The 26,582-nt window shown below is 47.8% G+C and overlaps 1 protein-coding gene across 2 annotated transcripts in view; it reads right to left on the bottom strand.

Annotated features, from left to right (window-relative positions):
* KDM4B (lysine demethylase 4B) overlaps nt 1-25,772 on the bottom strand; it is a 96,715-nt gene extending 70,943 nt beyond the window's left edge. For both annotated transcript variants that reach the window (XM_032712008.1, XM_032712009.1), the window contains exons 1-5: nt 25,732-25,772; nt 13,680-13,836; nt 10,370-10,545; nt 8,929-9,043; nt 6,740-6,933 (exon numbers count right to left, since the gene is read on the bottom strand). In XM_032712008.1, the coding sequence (XP_032567899.1) occupies nt 6,740-6,933; nt 8,929-9,043; nt 10,370-10,545; nt 13,680-13,820 (626 nt within the window). In that variant the 5' untranslated portion in view covers nt 13,821-13,836; nt 25,732-25,772. The remainder of the gene's footprint in view (nt 1-6,739; nt 6,934-8,928; nt 9,044-10,369; nt 10,546-13,679; nt 13,837-25,731) is intronic.
* Between the last annotated feature and the right edge of the window lie 810 nt (nt 25,773-26,582).

Here is a 26,582-nt window from a genome sequence, read left to right as displayed (position 1 = left end):
GCTCCCTCAGGGCAAAACTCAGCTGGGATTCCAGCTAATCCAGCCTGAAGCAATTCGGGATCTCCAGGGTGCCAGGGTTAGTGGGATCCCAATAACCAGCACTTACAGTCCCATTGGATCCATTCAGTGATTCCACCCCCCTGGGCAATGCCCTCCCAAGGAGCTGGGATAGTTAGGAGGCAATAAATGATGCAAGGGACAAGTGCCCTTCCCCCTTGCTGCCACACAATTGGGTATCAAACATTAAACCAGCTGCTTTAAATGAGATTACACCGAGCTGACGAGGAGCTGCAACACATGGGAGGGTGTGTTACAGCTCAGAACATCACCCAGAGGAAATGGGGATGAGGGCCCAGCATCCTGCCTGGAAAATGGAGAGGGAGAAGCTGGAAGAGTTAAGCTCCATGACTGTATTAGGTCATTTTCTTTCTCCAAGAGAGTTTTCCAGGGATTAACGTGTTCTGTCCTGGGGGGAAGGGGAGGACAAGAGTTCTGCTCAGGGAAAACTGCAGCTGTTTAAAACAACAGTGAGAAATAAAATCAGAGTGAGATCCTCAGCACCTCAGAGCTGCAGCTGCTTCCCAAGATGCTTTTAGCCAAGGACAGAGAGGGCTCCTTGGACAATCCCCTCCCAAGGGAACAACCACATCCTGGTTTAAATCTCCTCATCACATCTCTGTCAGAAGAAGGGAGGATTCCCTGGTGCTGGTGGCACCAGTAACAGACACAACAAATGGATTAAACTGTAGATGTGACAAGGAAGTCATGGAATCCCAGAATGGTTTGGGTTGGAAGGGACATTAAAGCCCACCCAGTGCCACCCCCTGCCACAGGCAGGGACACCTTCCTCTATCCCAGGTTGCTCCAACCTGGCCTTGGACACTTCCAGGGATGGAGAAGCCATAATGTCTTTGGACAAGTCTTCCCATGGCCTTGTCCTCCTTCACTGCTAAAGACAGACTTACCCTACACTGCTCACCTGGAGGGAAGAAAGGAGAAACTCTAAAATACTTTAACCAACAAAGTTCTGGGGTAACTCTCTGCACCTTCAGGTTTGCAGGCTTTTACAAGCCAGAATTCCACCGTAATTGTATCTGTGACCAGTGCTTCCAACTAATCATATTATTTTAAAGTTCCTTTGGTAATTTGTCCTTAATTCCACATAAACTGCTGCTCTGGCATAAAGTGTACTTTGTGATATCAAAGTCAAACAGATTAGGCATGATCCACTTCCAGAGAGGGAGTGTTTTGGAGAGGAGACGATCTAACTTAAGAGCTAAAGCTGGCTCCCTGTTTTAATTAAAGGGGATTAAACATCCATCATGATAAGGAAAAAGGGACATTTTATAAAAATCAATTACCTTCCTCAGCGTCAGCCTGGTTTAACACCTGCAGTTTCTGAGAGAAAGAACAGTGTAACAACCCACCAGTAGTTGGAGATAAATTAAATACTGTTGCTGTACAGCAAGATCAGTCACAAAATAGCCAAGAAAAACAACTTTATTACCCAGTCAGGTGTTACACTGTTGACAAAACAAGACCTTGCACTTCTAAAGTGTAACATCAAATTCACAATATTGAGATTTAAAGTTTCCTCCAGCTCTTCCCCACCCCGGGAAGCCTCCAGGTGGGGACTGTACATCTTTATCAAGAGGAAACGAAGCGATGTGGAGCATCTCAGTGTTTAAAAATATGCTTTTGGAATTGCAAGGGCTGAGCCACACAAGTTTCTCAAATAAAATGCCATAATAACCATGAAGAATGAGGCCTGGCATTCAGTTTTGTTGCTTCTGTCATTATAAAAATGAGTTTCCACTTGACAATATGCTCAATTTTAGCTCTCAGCATAGGAACGCACGAGGTGATTACACATAATATGTATAATTGATACAGCAAAAATTCCCACCACCAGAGGTTTAATACAGGGCTGCAAAATGAAACATATTTCAGGGTTTTTTTCAGAAGTTGAAGACCATGAAAGGGTCGTAATTAAGTTCCTAATGGGAGAGGGACATTTTATTGTAATTTGAGGGAGAAAAAGCAAGTCAAAGGCTCGCTCTGGCAGCTGCCTGAGGGGCTTCACATGAGGTTACACAACAGCTCCCAGTTCCTGGGGTGTCTGATGGGAAGTGCCCACACCTTCCACAATATCTTTTCAGCCTGTCAGAGCGATTTTCCAGTTCAAAACAACAGCAGTGTGAGCACAATGTGGAGCAGAGCATGTGCCTGGGAACAGCACATCAGGAGGGATCATCGTCTCTGGGAGGAGGTGAGTCCAACCCGAGGAGCAGGGCAGGTCCCTGCAGCACAACCAGGGCTGGAGACACACCAGTGCTCCCCCTTCTTGCTCCAGCACAACAGAATTTAAGAACTAAAGGCATTGCAATCTAAATTATTTAGTGAGAAGCAAGGAAAGAGCTTGTTTTCCATCACCCCTTTCCTCTCCCTCCTCGCTGGGTGACCCTTTGCTGCTCGACTGCTTCACTTTTGCTGAATAATTTTTGAAGCTACATCCCAGGGACACAACCCTGTGCAGACACCTCTGACTGCTGCAGCCTGTCCTGGCTCTGCTGATGGAAAGGAACAGCACCAGGAGTGTTGGCAGCAGCACTTCTCTGCAGTGACAGGGACACACATTAATCAAGGAGCTGCACGACCCAGCAGATGCTCATTAGGTCGTAGAAAGAAGCCACTTTGAGTTGTTGAGCCACAGACATTTATTTTACCTGCAATCCCAACAGGCCCCAAAGCACCTGTTTTGTAAGAGGGAACATTGCAAAGACAGGAATGAAAGGCACAAAACACTCAGTAACAATCCTCCCTGACCCAGGAGACAGATCCTTTGTCACTAAGGTGTCAAAGTTGTCCCAAATACCACGCAGAGCTCCATGAGAAGGTCCTTCAGCTCCTGCACAGCACCTCTCCTGTCAGGGGGGACTGAGGGAGCTGGGCCTTGTTAGTCTGGAGAAGACTGAGAGGGGATCTTATCAATCTGTATAAATATCTCCAAGGGGTGTCCATAGGATTGTGCCAAACTCTTTCCAGTGGTGCCCACTGACAGGACAAGGAGCAATGAATGGCCAGAAATTAAAGCACAAGAAGTTCCACCTCAACATGAGGAAGAACCTCTTTCCATGGAGGTGGCAGAGCCCTGGAACAGCTGCCAAGGGAGGGTGTGGAGTCTCCCTCTCTGGTGACATCCCAAACCCACCTGGACACATTCCTGTGCCACCTGCTCTGGGTAGGTGGGATTGGACTGAATCATCTCCAGAGGTCCCTTCTAACCCTAAAAATTCTTGGATTCTGTGAAATAATAGAGATTTTTTTGTAGAACCCACTTGAATGAGGTCTGGGAGGGAACCTCAAGGAGCCCAACTCCTTTCTCCCCTTCCCCTTGGATGGAGACAGGGCTGGTGGCTCCTCAGCCTTCCCACAGAGCTTCCCCTGCAGAGCTGGGCTGTGAGAGACAGCCTGGATTAGAGATAAAGATAATTTATGGGAGACACCAAGGGAGAGTTATGGCTTTTAACGGGCAATTTTGAAGCAGAATACTACCAATATACAGAGTCCTTGGTTTCACTATATAAATATCTCTGACAGCCAAACAATAACTCTGCCTCTTATTTTAGAGCTCAGAACCCAAACTGGTAGACTTCCTAACTCTCCACACTCCTGCTGTTCCCTGAGGTGCTTCCAAGATGATCACTGTCAGAGTCACAGAGTCTATAAAAAGGATGAAGGAAGCTGGGAAATTTCCACAGAGGTGGTGCCAGCAAAACAGAGAGAACGTTTCAGCCACCCTCGAGTAAAGCCAGGCTGCACCACTGGAATTCCAGCAGTGCAGTCCAAGAGCTCCCCCAGCTGAGCTCTGGGATGGCTGCAACCACTTCCAGAACACGGTGAGCTGCTCAGGTACCTGGAAAGTTCCAGATCTGCTCCAAGGGATATTCAGATTTACTTTTAAAAGCTTGCTCAGGGAAGAGCTTGAGAACTCATTAACAGGAGCTGTCACAGTGAAGAACAAGGAAGGAATGACTTGGGCAAGTGGCAAACTCTTGCCTTATGCTTAAGGGAACAGCAGGGAGGCCCTGCCAAACCAGCAGTGGCATCTTGTCACAGCCCATCTAGTTCTGTGTCACACACTGGCATTTATATAAGAAAAACTCCATTGAACAGGAAAACACTTTGCTCAGAACATGGTCTGTCCTCAAAATCCTCCTTTTCTCCTTTCTTTTCAGAGAACCAGTCACTGCCAGAGAACTGCACAAACACAGAATCACTGCATAAAAATCCTCCTCTCCTTTTTAAATAGGGGGGGGAAGTGCGTTTAAAAACCACCAAACAAAGCAGGTGCAGAGCAAGTTCCTGCTTGGGTTTTTAAGCAGCGACACCTGAGCTCCTTGGTAAAAATTTTGAGCAGATTTTATGATTTCTCTTCTCCACTCCCACTATAAGCAGCAGTGACTGAACTCCTCAACTCCTCTCAGGGGGATTTTAGCTGTTCCCCAGCTTCTCCCCAAAATTCTCAGTAGATCAGATAAAAATAAGAGCCCCCAAGAACTTCTGAAATCTGGTATTTCCCAGATGCAATTTTGCATCTATAACTTCCAATTCTTTCTGATTTTTAACCTCTTCACCCAAACGTGCCACACAAAGGTGCTTTGAGTTTTACTCTTGGGAGGTTTGTTTTGTTTCTCTGTACAATCCCTATTTCCCACAGAAATATATAGACATGGCAGGAGGTTGGAACCTGATGATCCTTAAGGGCCTTTCCAACCCAAACCATTCTGAGATTCTATGAAAAAACACTGTTTAGTAAAGATGAGGCAACAGCTTCATGCAAAGGGTTTCTCATCCTTATGGTATGATATCATATCCTTATGATATTCACATATCAGAGCTACAATACTGAAAAAAACCACAAAAAAACCACTAAACACCAAAAAAACTGCCATCAAACCCAAGAGAAAAAAAAAGGAAAACAACAAAAACCACCAAAAAAAATCAAACAGCATGAAGTGCAAGAAGAAAAGCAGTTTAAATGAGGCTACAAATACTTCGTGTATACTCCATTTAGCAGCTGTTCTTGTAAGTTTTACTCACACTGTGGGTTTGTGGAACAGCCAGTGATTTCCTGCTGCTTTTCCAGCTTCTCTTTTAAGGGTGAATTTGCTCTTATTTCTACTTTTGGAAAGTGTTAACCCTCCATTCCAGGCAGCACATTCCAAGGGTGAGTCAGAGCCCGTTAACACCCAGGGATGGAAGGAGCAGAGAGAGGGAACAGGAGGGAACAACCCAACCCAGAGCTCGGCTCAGCTGCTCCCACAGCTCCTGGAACACGCAGGGTTGGGTGGGGACACCAGAGGAGGGAGCACCGGGCTGGAGGTGACACCGGGGGCTGTGGTGGGAGGGGATGAGGAGCTTCCCGTGTGCTGCGGCACCACCTGGTGGAGATGGGAACCGGGAAAAGGGGCTGGAACGGGATGATTCCGGAGGAAAAACTGACAGGATCTAAACCCAGAGAATCCTGGAATATGCTGAGCTGGGAGAGTCCTCCAAGGATCAACAGCCCAACTCCTGGCCTTGCACAGACACCCAACAATTCCCCCCGTCCCTGAAAGAGTTGACCGAATGCTCCTGGAGCTCGGGTAGGTTTGGTGCTGAAACTCTGGTGTCCCCTCTGGGGGAAGAACCTTTTCCTGAGAGCATTTCACACCCCATTTACAATCCAGAAATCCTTTTCTTCAACTCAGGCTTGTTTAACAGAGGCACCACAAGAGACCCTGCAAAAATCCACCTGAAGGATCGGGAATGTCGGGAAAGAGTTTTAAAATTCACATTAATGCTACAACAGATTCAGCCCCTCCTTCCACCCCTTTTCCAGGGCTGGAAAAGAGCATTAGAGCCATTCATTAAAGCCTCCTGGTTCTCGAGGGCTTTTATGAGCCCACAGGCACCAACATTCCCGGAGATACTCGGTGTCACCAGGGACTCATCGGGCTGAGGGATGGGATCTCACCTGCCACTGCCAGGGCACAATGACAGCAGCTCCACTGTGACATTTAAGCTCTAATTTGCAGGCAAATGTCAATATTTATTAGTCACACCAAGATCTTCAGCAAAGTCTCTGTGGTTATACTTTTAAACTGCTCGAAAAAGAAGGATATTGGCTCCTGGGAACTTATTCCAGACTCCTCTACGTTCTTAATTTCACCCTTAACTATTGATTACATTTGTGGAAAGTTATTTTCAAGCAGCCTGTGCACCAACAGTGTTAAAAGATGCTTGCAATCATGCCAAAGATTGACTATGGAAAAATAACCCTTCACCCTAGTTTGTCCCTGGAGCTGTAAACATATTTATGGATTTAAATAATGGAAATTTTAAAGCAACAGATGTTTCCTGCCTACAGCACAGTGCAAGAACAACAGACTTTCACTATGACAGTGCATCTGAAGCATCCACACACTCCCATCACCACTTGCTCTGCTGTGCATTAGTTTGCAAAAATCCCCTGAGTGTTGAAATCTGGTTTTAATCATGATGTCAACAAGTCTCCCTAAAAGTCAGGAAGGCAGCACGAAAGAAAGAAAGTCAAACTGCTTTTAAATGCAGAGGAGGAGAGGAGAGAAAAAAAAAAAGGGAATGGAGAGATTATTAAGTCTGATGGAATTTGGGAGACCTGGAGAAAAGGGGTTTTTCAGGGATCTCCAAGCAGAGGGCAACAGCCCTCACTTACCAGGACTTTGGCTCCCCAAAATGCAAGTAGTTGATGCTGTAGAGATCCATGTCCTCTGTGTGCCAAGCAAAAGTTGTCTTCCACATCCCAAAGTAGAGGTAGGGAGTGTTCACACCCTCTATGATAATGCCACACTCGTGTTCCACCATGTCCAGGAGGGTGTTCAGGTTGCCAATGTTCCATTCATCCACGTCCTGGAATTCAGAGGAAATGTTTGGGACTTCTCAGGAAGAATCACAGCCCACAGCCTCCTTTCAGTGCCTTCAAATGCTGGATATAAGGGTGTTATCACCTGCATTCACTGAATTCCACCTGCTTCCAGAAAGCTTTATTTCATGTTCAGCACTGACCACAGGAAGGAAGGATCACCAGCCCCTCATTAAAGTGTTCTCTGAAGAGGCATTTGCACTATAAAATACCCCACTAATTAATTAACTATTCTGTGAATAAACACAAGATAAACTCGTGGTAAAACACATTTCTCCCAAAGACACTCCAGGCAGTTTTTCTCCACCTGGTGAACATCATGATGTGACCTTAATGTGGCCAAAGAGGCAAAATCTTCCCCCTCAGCTCAGTGTTTCAGGGAAAGAACAGGGATGACAGCCCTGGTTTTATCAATAACACAAAAAAAGCAGCAGGTAGTTCTAAATCTGACACTTGCTTTTCTCTGCTTCAACATGAATTTGAGAATTTGAATTTGTACCATTAACTGGAGCAAATCTCAAACCTGAAGACTGATACAATCTCCAAAAGGAAACTCAGAGCCTCCTTCACATCCTTTTTCCCAAGTGCACTGGATTTGTGAGGAAGAAACTGAGGGGGATGGGAGCATTCCCTGCTCCAGGATGCTGCTTCTGGAGCAGCAGGACAGTGAAACTCAGGCTGCTCAGTCTTGAAACTTTCCAAACCAGCCAGAAAAAAACCCAAACCAGGGGCAGGGAGGAAAGGGCTGAAGGAGGGAAGTGGCTGAAAAGTGAGATGATGCAGAGGGAGAACGACTTTCAGGGACTCCCCCACCTCAATTCTTACAGCAATGGCAGCAGTTTGAGAACAGGAAATGATCTTTAGGTGTGATTGGTAACTCAGTTTAATTTCTGCTCACAGGAACTTGAAGGAAACCCAGTGTATATGGAGTTCACTGCAGGAGCTACTTCTCCTAAAGAAGGAGTGTCTCATTATGTCACCTGCCCTGATCACACGAGGGAAAGAACGTGGATATTAAAAAAAAATATCATTTTATATTGTAATTTATATAATTTACATTCTTTATATTATATAGTCTACCTACTTTATAGTGTAATTCTAATCCTATATTATAACTGAAGGAGATACTCTCATCCAAGCACCAAATCCTAGGGATACCTGTGATGCCCATGGCTCTGAAGGCCTCAGATACCTCTGCTTATTCCAATTAATTCCATATTAAACCCCACTGATAATAAAAAGACACTTTTACATTAACACTTCCACACTCAGACAATCAGAAAACACTCCAAAAAAGAGCCACTTTCCACTCCAAAGAGAACTACAGAGGAGAGATTTAAATTATCTGCCCAAACAGAGAAAGAAGAGAAGAACCTTTATCATCTCCAGCAGAAGAGACCACGGCAGAATTACTTTAAGCAGAGGATGAAATTTCACCAAGGAAAAGCTTAAACCATTTGAATTGTGAAATAATTCAGTGTGCAGGTGCATTGTGTCCTAATGGAGCTGCTCACGAAGAAAAAATCCAAATGCAAATAATTTCAAATCCAAACACAAATAATTTGTGTTAAGAATCAAAAAAAACCTATTTTTGATGAAGCACCAATTCCTTGAAATGCTGCTTTTTTTTTTTCTGGCTCTCTAAGGAGCTTCAGCAGAAATCTCTGGTTTATTTATTCCCTTAAAAAAAGAAACAAAACCCAAGCTATACATAATTTTTGGCCATCCACTTCATAAGAACTTGTTCAAATCATATTTTTCTACTAAAACTAAGCTTTTCACAGCTTCCTTTATGCCGCCATCATCCTGAACCTCTGAAGAAGGTGGAAAGTTTAGTCTCAGTTTTGTAAGGAGGGAAAACTAATAACAAAGGTATTATTTTTTTAAGGGCGGCTCAATCAAAGAAATTATTAACTAATGAGAAAAGAGCAATCAAGAAGTTCTAGAAGGAAGAAGGAATAAAAGAGGAGCATTTCACTTACTGCATCATACAGGGAGCCACTGATGTCAGCCCCATAAATTGGAGAGACAAAGGTGAGATTCTTCCAGTACTTGCGCTCCAAGTCCTCGAAGTCCTGATGCCGAGGAGTGCAGTACCTGAGAGGGACACAGAGGAGAGAAATCCTAAGGAATATTCCCACAGATAAACCCCTGGGAAGCAGCAGGGGTGTCAGAGGAGGAGCTACTCAAGGTGCATTTCAGTTTTGGTTCGTATCATTTACTGCCTTTCCAACCTTCCCACCAAACCCCTCGGGGATGGGAAGCACCAGATCCCCATCCCAAGGAAATGTGGGATGAAGTTGTTTCATGGGGAGCTGAAGGCAGGGGAAGCCCTCAGGGATCAGAAAAACTTCAAAGCTGATTATCATGGAATGGATTAGGTTGGAAGGACCTTAAAGCTCATCTGGTTCCACCCCCTGCCATGGGCAGGGACATCTCCCACTAGCCCAGGGTGCTCCAACCTGGCCTTGGACACTTCCAGGGATGGGGCAGCCACAGCTTCTCTGGGCAACCTGTGCCAGGGCCTCCCCACCCTCCCAGGGAGGAATTCCTTCCTGATCTCTAATCTAAATCTCCCCTCCTTCATCTTAAAGCCACAACTGCCCAATGTCAGTATTGATTAAAACCCAGGGTACTCCAGACCTCTGGAAAAGTGACTCTGGAAACAGGATGCAACTGCAGTTTGCATCAGCTGGCTCATCCCAGCTCACTGAGGTGCTCTGCAGGGTCCCCAGGCTCTCAGGAGAGACTCATGTCACCAATGTGTGCCCAGGTGACACTCATGTCACCAACATCAGCTCAGGAGACACTCGTGTCACCAGTGTGTGCTCAGGAGACACTCATGTCACCAATGTGAGCTCAGGAGACACTCATGTCACCAATATCAGCTCAGGAGACACTCGTGTCACCAACATCAGCTCAGGAGACACTCGTGTCACCAACATCAGCTCAGGAGACACTCGTGTCACCAACATCAGCTCAGGAGACACTCGTGTCACCAATGTGTGCTCAGGAGACACTCATGTCACCAATATCAGCTCAGGAGACACTCGTGTCATCACTATCAGCTCAGACACTCCAAGATATTTGTATTTCTACCTCAGCAATGGAACACATTTTCCAGAACAACCATTAATACACCAAGAGCTCCCTTTTCAGTCCCAAGCCACTATTTTCAGGGAGATTCTCAGGCAAATCCTTGAAGAATTCTTCTACACCAACTCCCAAAAAAAGCTCTGAGACGCACCAAAACCCGCCAACGCACAAACTTCTTTGAGCCTCTGGGTGTAAGCTTTGAAGAAAAAGCATTTTCCTCCAAAGCACCTCAAATTTCACAAGGCTGCATTTCCCTTTGCAGAAGAAAAGCTTTCCCTAAAACTCCCCCACGCCCAGTTTTGAGCACATCCCTGGACAGCACCGTACTTCTCGCTGTTGGCCAGGCGCCGATATTCCCCCACGGTCATGGGCTTCTTCTGGATGTTGTACTGGGTGAACAACCCTGACTGCCCAGTGACCACCTGCTGGATGGGAGCTGGGATCACCATGTCATCGATGTCGTCGTAGGTTCTCCGGGGCTTCCATTCCTTGGGAGGAATCACCTGGAATCGGGGGGGAGAAAAGGGAAGGGTGACAGCTGATGTTCACGACGGGCAAAAGGCAACTGCTGAGGGAAGGACTGGTGAAGGGAAGGGATCTCATCCCAGTGCTGCAGGTCTTGGATAACAGGACACCTGCTGGGCTGAGAGAGCTGCAGGGGGGCTCACAGCCCACCCAGAGCAGTCACAAAATCATGGAATCAGCTGGGTTGGAAGGGACTTCTGAGATCATCCAGTCCAACCCTTGATCCAACCCTGCTGTGGTTCCCAGCCCATGGCACTGAGGCCACATCCAGTCTCAGCTTAAAAACCTCCAGGGATGGAGAATCCACCCCTTCCCTGGGCAGCCCATTCCAAGGGCTGAGCACCCTCTCTGCAAAGAAATTCTTCCTGATATCCAACCTAAACCTCCCCTGGCACAGCTTCAGACCGAGCCCTCTTGTCTTGCTGATGGTTGCCTGGGAAAAGAGACCAACCCCCCCTGGCTCCCCCCTCCTGTCAGGGAGTTGCAGAGAGTGAGGAGGTCTCCCCTGAGCCTCCTCTTCTCCAGGCTGAACAGCCCCAGCTCCCTCAGCCTCTCCTCACAGCACTTGTGCTCCAGTCCCTTCCCCAGCCTCGTTGCTCTTCTCTGGACCTGCTCCAGCCCCTCAATGTCCTTCCTGAGCTGAGGGCCCAGAGCTGGACACAGCACTCCAGGGGTGGCCTCACCAGCGCTGAGTCCAGGCCCACACAGGATGGCCAGTGCTGATGGAAGACACAGAGTCATTCCAAGGAAATGTGCTGCGTGCCAGAGGGACTGCACACACCTTCCCTCTCTCCCCTGCCATCCCACAAAGCTGCACAGACTCCTGAGCAGCAGCTTTATCACCATGTGGCATCTCTGCAAGTCCATAACCTTTTATAGTGGCCTGAACAACCATTCCAGCAGAAGATCACTGACATTCGGGGTTTCTTGAGGCTGTGAGGAGGTTTTTTGTTTCATTTCTTTGGGTTTTTTAACTAGAAAGGCTCAAAGGACCTGAGGGAATGGCTGGAGCTGTGTCAGGGGGGTGGGATGGATCTCAGGGAAAGGTTCTTCCCCCACAGGGTGGTTGGGCACTGCCCAGGTTCCCCAGGGCAGTGGGCACAGCCCCAAGGCTGCCAGAGCTCCAGGAGGGTTTGGACAACACTCTGAGGGACAGGGTGGGATTGTTGGGGTGTCCTGATGATCCTTGTGGGTCCTTTCCCACTCAGGATATTCCAGGATTCTACAAAAATCCCGTTGCATTGTTGCTGTGGACATTTCTGTATTTGTATGTGACAAATCAAGCCCCAACTCCTTAATTTAAGAGGGGTAAGAGGTGGAGAAGAACAAAAGAAAACCAGGGGGAACATGCCCAGAACTGTTCCCTCAGTTCTTGGAGGCTGCACAAAAAAAACTGCTGCAAAGTAGGGCTGAATGTGGAAGAAAAAGCTGTAATTTTAAACCAAAGAGCTGCCACCAATCCCAGGCTCAAAAGCAGAGAACCATCAGCAGGATGAAAAAACACAATATTTGCAATCTAATTTGGATTAAGGAGTGACCAAAAAAAAAAGTTGCAAAAACTGGAGGCCAAGTTGCAGGCAATGGTTCCTCCAGGGTGGGATGAGCTCAGCTTCCCTTAGAAGGCTCTGAGCTGCAGTTACAAGAGAGACACGAAGGAAAAGCTCAGGTTAATCCTAAAAGCCAAGTGATTCCTTTACAACATCTGGAATTCACCAACAACCCTTATTACAATAATCTCCCTCGTAGACTCCTGGCAGGTAATTGCTTGTACACTTGAGTGGACAAGGAAACATTTCCTGGGAGCTCTTCATCAACAGCCAGCTCTCTTTAGAACCATAATAAACCCGGTAAGTGACCTATGTTTTAGAAGAAATAAGAATTATTTCATGCCTAACAGCTTTATTTCTCCTCTGTGCTTTATTAAGCCCTGCTAAATACCACACCTAACAGCTCCTTGTCAGGACAAATGATCCCAACAGCCCTGTGGTGACAGGGCCACAGAAATACTCCCTCTAATCACTTAGTCCTGGGGTTTTCCAAGCAGTTGTACTGGAATTTAGAAGCTTCACGTGAAAAGTTCTCACAGTGTTTCTTGACTTTAAATGTAAAGATAAGGGTGGGAAGGAACTTATTCCAGGGCCTCAGCACCCTCATATACAAGAATTGCTCCCCAGTATCCCAGCTAACCCTGCCCTCTGGCAGTGGGAAGCCACTCCCCTTGTCCTGACACTACAGAGATACCCAAACCTGAGATCCTTCTTTATCCCACACTCAGGGGGAGCTGAAAACCTCACACCTCCAGCCCTTGAGGACCATGGCCACCACAATGTGTGTCCTCAGCCAAAGAATCAGGCCACAGAAACACCCTCAGCCCATGTCTGAAAGGGACAGGAATATCCTTGCTTTCCATTTAGGGATCAGGGAAGGACATCCTGCAAGTTGACTCATCTTTATAGGACTGAAGGGAATGGCTGGAGCTGTGCCAGGGGGGTTGGGATGGATCTCAGGGAAAGGTTCTTCCCCCACAGGGTGGTTGGGCACTGCCCAGGCTCCCCAGGGCAGTGGGTACGGCCCCAAGGCTGCCAGAGCTCCAGGAGGGTTTGGATGATCCTCTGAGGGATTGTTGGGGTGTCCTGATGATCCCTGTGAGTCCCTTCCCACTCAGGATATTCCAGGATTCTACAGAAATCCTGCTGCATTGTTGCTGTGGATGTTTCTGTCTTTGTAGGTGACAAATGAAGCCCCAACTCCTTCAATAAAGAGGGGCAGGGGGTGGAGAAGAACAAAAGCAAACCCTGGGGAACATGTCCAGAACTCTTGGACAACGCTCTGAGGGACAGGGGGGGAATGTTGGGGTGTCTGGGCAGGGCCAAGAGTTGGGCTGATGATCCTTGGGGGTCTCAGAGTGTTCCATGACTCTGCTGTAACTCCTCTGCCTCTCCTCTCTCCGTAACTGAAGCAGAGATTCCACGAACAAATTCCCAAATTCCCAAAACACGACAAGAAATCAAACTGCTGAGCAAGAGAACTTCCCACCCCCCCCTCCATCAACCAAGAGCTTCGGGAAGGCACCTTCAGGCAGCTCCCAAATCCCTGAGCTGGGACAACTCACCTTGGCCAGCCCTGCCCGGTGAGCTCCTTGGGATTCCATGTAGGCGATGTACTTCCCAAAATCCCGGAATTCCTCCAGGCTGGGCCGGAAGGTCATGATCTTACAGCCAGGGTTCTGCGGACTCGGGTTTTCCGACCCCATATTTCCAGTGTGGCAGCTGAGGAGGGGAAAACACAAAGGGAGAGGGAAAGAAGAGGGGCAGGAAGCAAAATATTGGTTAAAAAATGTTGGGTTTAACGAATTTCACAGAAAAGATGGGGAGATTTTATGTTTTTTCCCCCAAGAGGATATTTGTAAGTGCTACCCTTAAACGTGGGGATATGAGGAGGTTCTGACCAAAAAATCCACTTAGTCAGGAACTCCTGATACCAGGATCATCCCAGAGATTGGATATGGGCTAAATATAGACCATGGGCTTAACATCTGCCCCCATTCATGGCACAAAGTTGTGTCTCATCAGGATGCTGGTCACAGACCTTCTCAGTACCTTCAGCATCTATTCAATGTGTAGAAGTTTTCCATCAAAATGTTCCATCCTGTTCAAGTTTAGGTTCAAACCCAACAGCTTTCCCCCATGTTTGGGTTTTTTTTCATGTGCTAGACAACATCAAAAATTCAAAAATTAGGGGGTTTTTTTAAAGGTAGCTTCAACATCCTTTGTATTTGCAATGTATATAGGTAAAACAAAGCATCAGATAATTCTTTAAAGAAATACTGATGCACAATTTCAAAACATCTTGCAATGTGAAAAGCCAAATTGCTCAATTTACTTCACAATTTCAAGGGTGAAAAAAAAAAATCTCAAATGATTCAGGATGAAATCACAATTTTTAAAATGGGAATTTTTTTTTTAAGATTATGCTGGAAGTTTGTTAGAGAAGAAAAAAAATGTTTTTGTGGCATTTCAGTTGCAAACATAACTCTGAAAATATTCTCCATGTCAGAGAAGCAGCACAGCCAATATCCCAAACCCTCAGGAGGTGGCAGTGCTGGGCTGTGAAGGAATAAAAAGTGCAGCAACACTGTCAAAAGCAGCTTTTAAATCCAAGGAAAAGATGTGTTTGGATTTAAATTGATTTCAAACTAGCCAAGCAACATTCCAGATGCTACCAGAAATACTCACTGTGTCAGGGAAAACAAAATAAAACAGGGAGAATAAAATAAAAATTAAAATTATCAGTCAAAAAACGCTGCTAAATCTGTGTTTTAATGGCTGAGTGTGGCAATGAACTCACTTCAGAGACAGCAAGTGCTCTCACCTCCTGGAATTAAAATCACTAATTTGGCCAAATTCCATACCCAGGGCACCAAGGTTGCCTTCACCATTTTTAACTGGGTAAACCATTTTTCATTTCAGAGGTAAAGGAAGAGTTTTGCCTTGAAATTTTAGAAACTCCAAACTTTCAGGATTCTTCAGAGGAACTTCTATGGAAATTTGCTTCAAAACAATGAGCTGCAAGTCTTCAGCTCTTCCCCAGGGAGCCTTCAAAGGAATTTTATGCGTAAAAATCGCAGCCTCCCAAGGCCCCACTCCAGGATAAAATCCAACTGTAAATCCCAGTATTGCACAATATCCCAGAGCAAAACAAATGGAGGGAGAAGAGGTACCACTTTTACCACAAGAGCTGCGTTTCCAAAGGAAATTGTTGCAGTTTTTAAACAAAAAGGCCCTTTAAGCAACCCCTCCACCCTGCCCGAGGAGATCCCCGGCCTTGTCACCCAGAACAAAAACTGCTCCTTCAGGGTCAGGATTTGAAGGGAAGCAGCACATTGATCCAAAGCCACGAGAATGGTTTGCTCCACAAATGTTTTGCAGGAATACAAAAAGGAAAAGAGCATCTCCCAGCCCTGAGATGAAGCACAGGAGCTGGGCAGCCACGTGTGCCAGAGGTTTCCTCTGGATCACCCCGGAAAAACATCGTTCACCAGGAAAATCAGGTGGAGAAGTGTGAAACCATCCCCAAACTTCTATCCCAACACAATCTCCCTGGGAATAGTTCTGCTATTTTTAAGCTGGGCCTAGAAATGCCCCCAAAGTTCAGGCAGGCTCGGCGGCAGCAGGACACGCCGGGAGGAGCTGCCTCAGGAAAGGAACTTGAATTCCGTCCTGAGGGGGATCTGTGCCAGCACCATCTGCTCCAGAGAGGCCTTCCCAGTATTTGCAGCTTTGCTCACACCCAGGGAGGGGGAAAAAAAATAACCAAAGCCAGGTTTTATCCTGTCTTTTCCTCAAGATTGTCTCCAGGTTTTATCCCACCTTTTTCTTCAAGGTTGTCTCCGGCAATTCCGATTTTTAGTCAATAAACTGGGAGCAAAGAGTCAAAATGCACATTGCATCAAAAACTACTTCATGCAAAGCTTATTCAATTAATTAAAAGGTAAAACTACTTCAGGCAAAACTTAATCAATTAATTAAAGGGTCTTTTGCCTCCATACAAGTGACATCACCCAGAACTCTGGAATTCTGCAGCGCAGAGGCAGCAAAACACGAGATTTTTCCATGTTTAATCCCACCTAAAGGACATTTTAACACCTACCCTAGATAATGTACGTTCATCTAATTAAACTAATTAAGGTATTAATACAAAATGGCCAAGGAGCTCATGGGAAGGGAGAATCAGTTCAAGTATTTCAGGGAGACATATCCAAACCCGCTGCCTTTGTCCGACTGCCCCCCTCCAGCTCCAAGGAGCTGGGAACACCCAGGGAAAGCTTTGGGAGAAGGGAATTTCTTTCCCAGCTACTTCACACTGATGGATTTTGGATGAACAGTGGCAATATTTCCTGTCACCTCCTTCCCAGCTCCTGGTGTCCCCCAGGCCTTGAGGCAGCAGGACAGGCCCAGGGGTTGTCATAGCCCAGCCAAGCTGCTGCTTCCTTACGGAATTCTGAGGAGAAGACCTCAATTAAGCAGTGCCCTAACGAGCTTCCCTCCCTCAGCATCACTGAGGGATGTTTCACAGCAGAATCTGCCTGTTCTGAGCACACTGAAAGCGTCTTTCAGTGCCAGCTCTGCTGTGCTGAGGGTGAGGATGGGAACCAGCTCTTCTCTCGGCACTGTCAATGCTGAAAAGGAGGATTCAGCAGAGTCTGAGCCCCCATTAGTTCTTGAAAAGAAGGGTGAAAGTATTTGTCTCAGCTGGGCTCAATCTGGGTCTTTGTGAGAGAGTAACAACCTGAAATATTATGAAAACCTTCTAATTTCCAACCATTGTGAGGAAACACTAAACTCGTCTCCAGAGGGACGATCTCGGTGCACACAAAGAGCTGAGATTTTAATTGCAATGACTTTTACAGGAGACTCTTCCCTCCAAAACTGAACTGAGACACTACTGTGACTGAAATCCTGTACCTGTTGCCTGAAACCTTTGTATGGCAGAGAAAAAACCCAAGACACCCAGCCAAGATCAATGACCTGTGCTTGCTAAAGGACTTCCAGGACCGGGAATCCTTCCTCCACGAAAAGGTTTGGGACTTTCAAGTAGTTCCCCACTGCTCCCCCACTATTGATCTGGGAGGAGCAGATAATGCCAACCCTTTTGAGTCAGGGGTGACTTTGATTGAAGTTGTGACTATTGGTGGGAACAAACCTGCCTTCAGGCACCAGCACTGGAGCCAAATCCTGTGCCCACCCCCAGGGCAACGCTCAGCCATCGATCCCGACTGGAACAGTGAAACACAGCAGGATTGATCACTCTGGAGTCACTTTGTTTACTCAGGAACACCAGAAAACCATTTTTAATCTTGCTAAACACAGTCAATACAGTTTCATGATAGACCAGAACACAGGTACCTGCAGAGCCCTTTGAGGAAGGCAGCAGGTCTAAAGGTAAAGTCCTGCCCAGGTGATGAACACCCACCACTGAACCACCTCCAGCCTCTCCAAAGCTGCACTTTGCCATCACCAGCCCCAGAAAAACTCCTCTCAGCTTTTTCCTAAAGGCCTTGAAGCCAAAACATAAAATGATGAAGGAAAATACCCTCTGGAATGTACACCCCTAGGAAAAAAGGAGAAAGCAGGGGCTCAAAATCTGGTAACCAAAACCCTGGCGTGGAAGCTGCAGGTGGCAAAAATAACTTGGTGAGAAGAGGATGGACAGAGATTGTCAGAGAATCCCAGATTTGGGTTGGAACAGACCTCAGATCATCCAGTGCCACCCCCTGCCATGGGCAGGGACACCTCCCACTAGCCCAGGGTGCTCCAACCTGCCCTTGGACACTTCCAGGGATCCAGGGGCAGCCACAGCTTCTCTGGGCAACCTGTGCCAGGGCCTCCCCACCCTCCCAGGGAAGAAGTTCTTCCACACACCAAACCTCAGTTTCCCCACTGGATGCAGTGATCCAGGTGGGGTCTCATGAGAGCAGAGGAGAGGGGGAGAATCCCCTCCTTTGATCTGCTGGCCACTCTCCTCGGGATGCAGCCCAGGATTCCATTGGCTTTCCGGGCTGGGAGCGCACGCTGACGGCTCACGGGGAGTTTCTGTCAACATTCCAAGAAGATTCCACGAGATTTCCCTCGGGTTGCGTTGGAAAAGGCTAAAAAGACACATGGAAATATCCTCCCAAGTGCCCCCTGCAGCTGCTGCCAGCTCAGAGCAGGACACACAGACGTGAGCCTGCAAAGGGGGCGGGCACAGAGGGTGGCACTGGAGGTGGGCACAGAGGGTGGCACTGGAGGTGGCCACAGGGGCTGGCACGGGTCTCCCACCCTGCTGAAGGAAACAGAACCCCGGCCACCAAGATTTCACAGAATAAACAAAGCTCTGGCCAGGGTTTGAAGCAGGAGGAAATCTCCCAGCAGGACCCAGCTGGGCAGTGCCCGAGCTCCTGCCCGTGGCCATTTGTTCCTCTCCTGTGCCAAAGGGGATGATCTGTGGGCTCACAAAATGATCCAGGAGTGACTCTGGTTCCAGGGCTGGGCTTTGGAACAAGGCTGGGCTTCCAGGGGGGTAGGACTTTTGGGACAATGGGGCAAAGCCACCGGCTCAAACCACAGCCTCCAGATGTCAAACATCTGCCACAGCTGGAGGAAAAGTCTGGGAGGGTTAAAGTTTATTAGGAGGCACTTCCAACAGATTCTCCTGCTGCATCTCTCGTCCCCAAATAGGAGAGTTTGTCACTCCCTGAGTTAATTGGAGTTTGCCAAACTGGACTGAGGGTTCCTGGTGCTCTCAGTGGAATTGCCCTTTCCTCACAGAACACTGAACCCACAAACTCTTAATCTAATCAATGCAGACAACAAACAGCCCTGGGTGGGTAACACCACTGAAACTGCTCCTAAATGTAAGAAAATTGAGTTCCACAGCTCATTATGCTACAAGAGGACAGTGAATTATCCAGGAAACCACTGAAGGACAGCACCAAACCAAGGCAGAAAGTGTAATAAGGCCCAGATATTGAAGAGGGAAAAAAAAAAGAGGAGGAGAGATAATGAGAAGATCTAAATGAGGCACATCTAAACAGCTTTGATAATTGAAGATATAAAGAAGATGTCGTTTTCAGCAAGAAGCACAAAAATCATTAATATACAGCAAATTATTCATTTCAGTGCTGAAAGCAGAGCAGTTCATTCTTTGGGGAAGAAATTCTGAGGGCATTCCACTCCTCAGTGCAGAAAGCCACTGGTAGGAAAAGAATTTATAGTTTTAACAGTGTAGAAAGACTGAGAAATGTCATATCTCAAACAAGGTTTTGAAATCATAAAAGCAGGAATCTTAAAACCTCCCTTGCCCTCCCTAGAAATTTCCTAATAGAAAATACTGTAAAGGTACAAAATTAAACCACCAAAGCACAGATTTTAAGTGTGGCTGAATTGGCTTCTGACTCACTCAGTGCTTGAGGCATTTCCCCTGCAGCAAAAACTCTTGTTCATTAAAAAAAAAAATTCTTTAACTTTACAAATATTAATGGAAACCTCGTGTGTTTATTTGAAGTGGCATTTTTTGCTGAATTAGGCTGGAACACAGAGGGCAGATTCCTCTGTTTCCATCAACCTCCTTTCTCACTAAGCCAAGGAATCACACCCCAACTCCCATCGACTCCCATGGATCAGAAGCTGCTCAGCAGAACCAAAGAAAAACTCCTGCAAGACCTCAAGTCCATAAATAAAATAGGTCATTCTATATTATCACAGTTTCAGAGAAGGGTTATGTGGTGTAAGGATAGCTGAGACAACTTTCCTTTCTTCCCCCTTTATTCCCAAGAATCAGATTCCAGCATTTAGACCCCAAAAAAAGTGTTTTAAGCAACTGTACAGCCACAGTAAGATTTTAAAGTAACACCTTTTCCCCCCCTCCCCAAAAAAAATATATTTCTGTCCAATTTATTATTTTTAACCTCCAAATTGCTTCCAGCTTTGTATATCCTTCATAAAGGCCAAGTAAACATCACAGAGGAAATATTTGGGAAAGAGGAACAGACACAACATTCCCCATCCAGGCACCCAGATAAACATCTACAGTGCTTGGGGTTTGACAAATTGGAGTTATTTTCCAATAAATTTTACACTCCACGAGGCTCCTCCAGAATTCCAGATCCTCCTGTGCTTGAAACCAAGCAGCACATGCAGCTCATTAAAGGAAAATAAACTTTTCCCTCACAACCCCCTCTTTGCTGTACAAGTGCACAGTCCCCCCCCCACACGTTTCTTTTAACTGCAGCAAAATTATTTAGCCACAAACAGTATTTAAAAGCAAAAAAAAAAAATAAAAAAAAGTGTTAGATTTGAGTGCAATAAATCTGTGAGGCATTAAACCAGTTTATTATTGCCTGAGGGGAGGCAGTTAACATGGAATGGTTATTTCTGACTAAATCCACAGCAGAACCTCAAAAAACTCACGTTTTACTGAGCAGGGGAGATAAACTCAGACTAAAACCACAGAAATCAGTTCACAAACCACCACTGAGGCCCAACCCATAACCAGGGATCTGCAAACTCCAGTTTGCTGCACGACACAGGTTCTGTATTTTATTGTCTTTGCTGGATTTACTGCAAGGTTTTAAGAGTATTTCAAAAATAAATTAAAAACTTAGTTTAAAGAAAAAGGCATTTAATGTGGACTGAGCCTTCCCAGCAGCTCTGCTGTGCCCTGGTACATGAAATTCTTTTGAGTTCACTTGGAATATCAGGAATATGAGCTCAGCATTCCCAAATGTGAGACCACAGCGAAAGGAGAAACCCAGAGCTGGAGCAAATGAGGTTAAAAAATTACCTCTTTTTTACATATTCCTGTTGAATGTGAACAAGACTCCCAAGTTTTAACCCCAGACACCTCGATCCAAAGCAGCAGCACTGCAAACCTTCACACAGAAACCTTAAAATAAAGTAACCAGAGTCCATTATTCTTATGAGAAAGAAGATCAGAAACCTTGCAAAGCAATCAGAAACCTCAATTACTGCCCTGCTTTGTCCAGAAAGTTAATTCCTGTAGCAGATTAATGCCTTAATAAGGACCAATTCCCAGTTTTCCTTCAACAAACCTCCCAGAACTACAAGCCTGAAGGGCTGTTCTCAGCAACTTGCTCGACCTCTTTAGGTCCCTTCAGGTTTTTGTAACACAGAATTCCAAGAAATTGGATTGTTCTCTGGGTTTTTTTTGGAGCATTTTGCCAACACCAAATCAACAGCTCGGGTGTATTTTTGCACCAGGGGCTTTGGGTGCTGTGACACACTGACCCACATTCCAGGCTCAGGAGCTGGAAAATCATCTCCTGAGCAAGAGGAAGAGCCAGGAGGGGGGAAGAAAAGCACCAAGGAACGGGATAAGGAGCCCCAGAATTCCCTCCAGCTGGAATAGCTGTCCTCAGGTGAACCTGGAATAACTTCAGCTCCTCCTCTGCACTGAGAGATGAGGGGGAACCCCCCCAGCTCACACCCATTTCACACCTTTTAACCCAAAACTGCAGCTGGAAGGAGGGACCATTTCAAATCTAAATTAAAGCAAAGCCTTCAAGGTCAAATGAGACCATTTAATCCCCCCCCACTTCCAGCTCAGTTTTATCCAGGTCCCTCTGGAAGCTGCAGCTCCCAAACCTTGAGAGGGCCTAGTGCTGCCTGTTCTGCCAACACAGAGCTGAGAATAAATATGGGAAAATTCACAGAAACTTCTTATTTACAACCAAAAAACCCCCCACTCCCCTGGATGGGCATCAAAACCTGTAAAGGAGGATGAGAAAACCTCAGGAATCATCTTAACCTGCCACCAACTTCCACCATTCCCTTCTTAGGCCACAGGTTTTCTGTGAATTACAGGGTTGTTTCTATGAAATCCAGGATTTCTAACAAGTTTAGGGAACAAAAGGACCATCCTGTGTTTTCTAAGAATCTGGGAATTGTGGCTTGTTCCCAAACCTATTGATATGGCAAAGAAATATAAAAATAATTAAGTTTGGGGTCACTTCTGCCATGACTGAGGCACACACAGACTGGGGAAGGATTTTATATCACACAGCAAAAAACAAATGTGTTCTCCCATTAAATCCAGCAGAAATATTATTGAGGAACTGCCCAGTTTATAAAAGAGAACCATTTACTCCATGAAAATACAAATGAAAGTGAGCACCTTAATTAAGCCATGGGAGCAAATGACTCCATGCCCCCAAACTGTGACGAGCCAGAACATATTTGGTCCAAACCAGGGGTTAAAAAGAGAAAATCTTATTAAGTTTAGCGGAAAACACCAAAAATGGACAAACACCTTTCTCATCCCACAGTGGGAGGACATTAATACCACCAAACCCACATGGAAAAAAAAAAAAAAAAACCAAAAAACAAGATTTCTGCCAACATTTTGCAGGACCTGAGGATTTCAAACCCTCTTTTAATCCCTCCCCAGATGCCAAACCCTGATTTCATCCAGAGCCTCGAGCAGCCCCAGAGGATCCCAGGGCCTTCCAGAGACATTAAGCAAATCCCTCACTTGTGGGGACAGATTTAGCTGCCATCCACCTTTGCTGCTAACAGCTGGGGGACACCAGGCACACACTGCAAATCCTTCTCCACCCAGGAACAGAAAGAGTGGGAAAACCCCCAGCCCAAAATCCTTCCATGTTCCCCTGAATTAATTAAGAAAAATCAAGTTTCTTCTCGCTGCAAAGAGCTTTTTCCTTTCTTTTATTTTTTTTTTTCCCCCCTTGCCTCAGCCTGCAGGACACAGATTATTTCTGGTCACAGATTTCAACTTTGAAATTACAGATATGAAATATATAAATATAATGAAATATATAAATATAATTCCAGCCACTTGATGCCAACACACAGTTTATTGTATTGCAGCTGGACAGCCCAGGAGAAAATAAGGACACATAAAGCTGGATAAATGAATGTAAAATAACCCCACACAGCCAACATGCCCATCCAGCCAAACTGGTTTGCCCAACTCACATCAAATTTCTCGTGGCCTTTTATATGGAAATAATTCCAAGTTCTTCAGGAGCTGTCTGGGTTTTAGGGGATTTAAAACACCTGGGAAACACTCCCTCTGTTAGACCTTTAGCTGGTAAATGACAGCAGGTGAAGTGAAAACTACTTCCAGCACTTTGCTCCCCAGCTCAGGTTAAGAGGGAAGTAATTCCCAGACCTGGATTTTCCACGTTCAAATAAGCAGAATTACCCAGAGGAAACGGGTGGGATTGTCCCTGAAAGGGTATTTTGCTGTCAACTTCTCATCAAAAAGCTGGTGAAAACTCCCATGTGGGGAAGGCCTCACTCATAAAAACCCAAAAAGCCAAAGTTGGAATGTCAGCCCCGTGCACTTCAGTCTTTCACCCACTGAGAAAACTAATTTATTCTCTCTCTATATATATTTATTTATTTATTTATATTAAAGAAGTTACGGTCTGGTGAGCCCAAAATATATAAATATATAGAACCATTTATGTTCTGGTCTCACTGGACCAATTAAGGGAATCATTTCTTTTCCAAGAGAGAAGAATAAAAAGGAGAATCCTTTGACTGAGCTTGGACAGAATTTTCCTGTCAGAAGATGTTCCAGTGAGTGTCTCATCCACCAACATCAGCTCTGGAACGAGGAATCACGTACATCCACCCACACCTCCTTTGCAGGGGAGGAACTCCTACCACTAATGGCAAAGGAAGAGCCTTGGATTCCTCTTGGATTCCTTCTGGCACCGGAGGAGGAGTCGCTCGACCTGCCCCAACTTCCTTTTCTCATTACAGGGAGCCCCAAGAATTAGGAACTTGCTGTCAAAAAGCAATTACCCCCCCCCCCCGAGTCCTCCAACAGTTATTCCATGTAATTGCTGAAATGTAACTGTGAGGTTTAAATTTTAGGCTTAAGGGTCCTCTGCTTGTGGGAATTTTTATTAAAAAAAGGAAACAGAAGAGAAAAAAGCAAAAGCTCCCCAGAAAGAAGTGATGTTGTGGGTGAAAAGGAGGGGAAATGGTATTAGGTTTTGGATGAACAGAGCTCCTTAAAATTAACTCTTTTTGGTTATAGGAAACTTAATTTTGGAAGGGTCAGGCTTGATCTAACACAGATTTACACTGGCCCAGCAGAAAGATGACCAAGAGACAGAGCAAAACTCCCCCATCCCAGGCCAGAGGAGCAGCACAGCCCCTGTGTGTGCCCCCAGCAGCTTTATTGAAATACAGAACTTAAGGAACACACACAAAACTAAATCTTATTGGTGACTTTAATTCTTTAATGCAAAGAGATCCAAACCACTCCTTCTGCAACACACCTGGATCCTAAGCAGCTCCAAGACCAAGAACCCAGGGAAAGACAATCGGGATACATCCAAAGTATCACCTTTGGATGAATCATAGAATCCTGGAATATCCTGAGTGGGAAGGGACCCACAAGGATCATCAACCCAACTCCTGGCCCTGCACAGACACCTCAACAATCCCCCCCTGTCCCTCAGAGCGTTGTCCAAACGCTCCTGGAGCTCTGGCAGCCTTGGGAAATAACCATTCCATGGGGAGCCTGGGCAGTGCCCCTGCACCCTCTGGGAGGAGAACCTTTCCCTGAGATCCATCCCAAACCCCCTGACACAGCTCCAGCCCTTCCCTGGGTCCTGTGCCTGTCCACAGAGAGCAGAGCTCGGAGCTGCAGCCCCCGAGGAGTCTCCCCTCAGTCCCTTCTCCAGCTGAACAACCCAAGTGCCCTCAGCCGCCCCTCCTTCGGCTTCCCTTAGGAAGGGCTTCCTGAAGAGCTTCCCCTTCCACCACATCCCACCACAGCCTAATCCAGCCTCTATTTGTTCCTGAAAACAAGGGCAAACCCTGGGACCCGGGGCAAGTCACCACAGGGTGACCCGAGAAACGAGCCCTGCGGGTCACAGGGGCTGGGACCCCCCGCTCCACCCGCCCCGGGGCCCTCAGAGGGGTCGGGGGGCCCCGCTCACGCCGATGGTACAAAATACACCGACCAGCAATACAAAAAAATTTAAAGGGAGGAAAAACGGAAGGAGGAAAAAAAAAAAAAAAAAAAAAGCCTCGGTTCGCCCCCAGGACTTTTGACAGTCCCCGGAGGAGGAGAACAGAAATTAAAGAGCCGCTGTCACGTTCCTGCCCCCGGTTTTCCCACCGCGGAACCAACCCCCGGCAGCTTTCGGCCGTCACCAAGCCCCGGGCCCGGCCGAACCCCGCCGGGATCACCCGTTTGGTTCGCATTTACCGCACAGATCCCCGCGATCGCGGTGGGTCACCGCCCGACAGCCCCTGTCCGGGGGGAGCGGGGGCACCCGGGGCCGAGCGCCCTGAGGGAAGGGGGGGGGTTCCCGGGGGTCTCCCGGGGGTTCCCACACAAAGCGGCGGCGGGGCCCGTCCCGTGCCGGGCCTGCGGGGAGGCGGCCGCCGGAGGGGTGCGGGGATGCGGGAGGGAACCGGGAGGGGTCCGCGATGTGGGGGAGACAGCGCCTGAGGGGCGCTGAGGGGGCGGCAGCGAGCGGGGCGGTTCGGGGGGGCTCACCCCCGGCGAAGGGCGGCGGGAGCGGGCCCGGCGCGCTGCCCGCGGCGGGGGCGGCCCCGCGGGGGGCCGTGGAGGGGGATGGCGGCGGTGCGAGGGCGGAGGGCGCGGTCCGGCCGTACCTGCCCGGGGGGTCCGTGCGCGGCGCGGGGGGCGCAGCCGAAGGGGGGTCGCCCGGGCGAGCGCAGCGCCCGCGGCCGCCACCTGCGGCCCGCCCCCCCTGCGCGCCCATTGGCCGCGCGCGGCACCGCCCGCGCCGCCATTGGTCGCGCGGCAGCCGACGGGCAGCGCTGTCAGCCAATAGTAACGCCGCTCGCCGCACAACAAGGCGAAGGAGGGCGGCGATTGGTGGCTCGCGCAGTGTGACGGCCCCGCCCACACCCGCGGGCGGGGCGGAGGGGCGGCCTCGCGTCGCTCAAGGGGCGCTTCAGCCAATAGCGTGCGGCGGTTGGCACGGGGCGGCCCGCCCCCCTGCGGCCATTGGCTGTGGCGGGGGACGGGCGGGCGTGGATTGGCCGCGCGGGCTGCCCGTCGGGCGGGGCGCGCGGCGCTGGGTACGTGAGGAGCCGCACAGCGCGGGGCGGGGGCGCTGCGGCCGCGCTGCGCCAATGGCGGGGGGGGGAACCGCCAGCGCCCCCCGCGGCCGGGCGGGGAACGGCGGGGACGGGGGGCATCGATAACCGGGGGGGTCATCGATAACCGAGGGGTCATTGATAACGAGGGGGGTCATGGATAACGGGGAGGGGTCATCGATAACAGGGGGGACCGGGGGAACATCCATGAGCAGGGAGATCATCAGTAACAGGAGGGCATCGAGGGGATCACCAGTGGTCTGGAGGATCATCAATGACTGGGGGGAATCACTGATAATTAGGGTGGGGGAGCTGAGGGGGATCACCAATGACCGGGGCGATCATCAATGACTGGGGGGATCATCGATGACCAGGGGAGCCAGGGGGACTTCGAGGGGATC

This window comes from Chiroxiphia lanceolata, chromosome 27, assembly GCF_009829145.1.
Source record: "Chiroxiphia lanceolata isolate bChiLan1 chromosome 27, bChiLan1.pri, whole genome shotgun sequence".
NCBI lineage: Eukaryota > Metazoa > Chordata > Aves > Passeriformes > Pipridae > Chiroxiphia > Chiroxiphia lanceolata.
The sequence above is the reverse complement of the archived record's forward strand: the minus strand, read 5'-3'. Positions and strand labels throughout refer to the sequence as shown.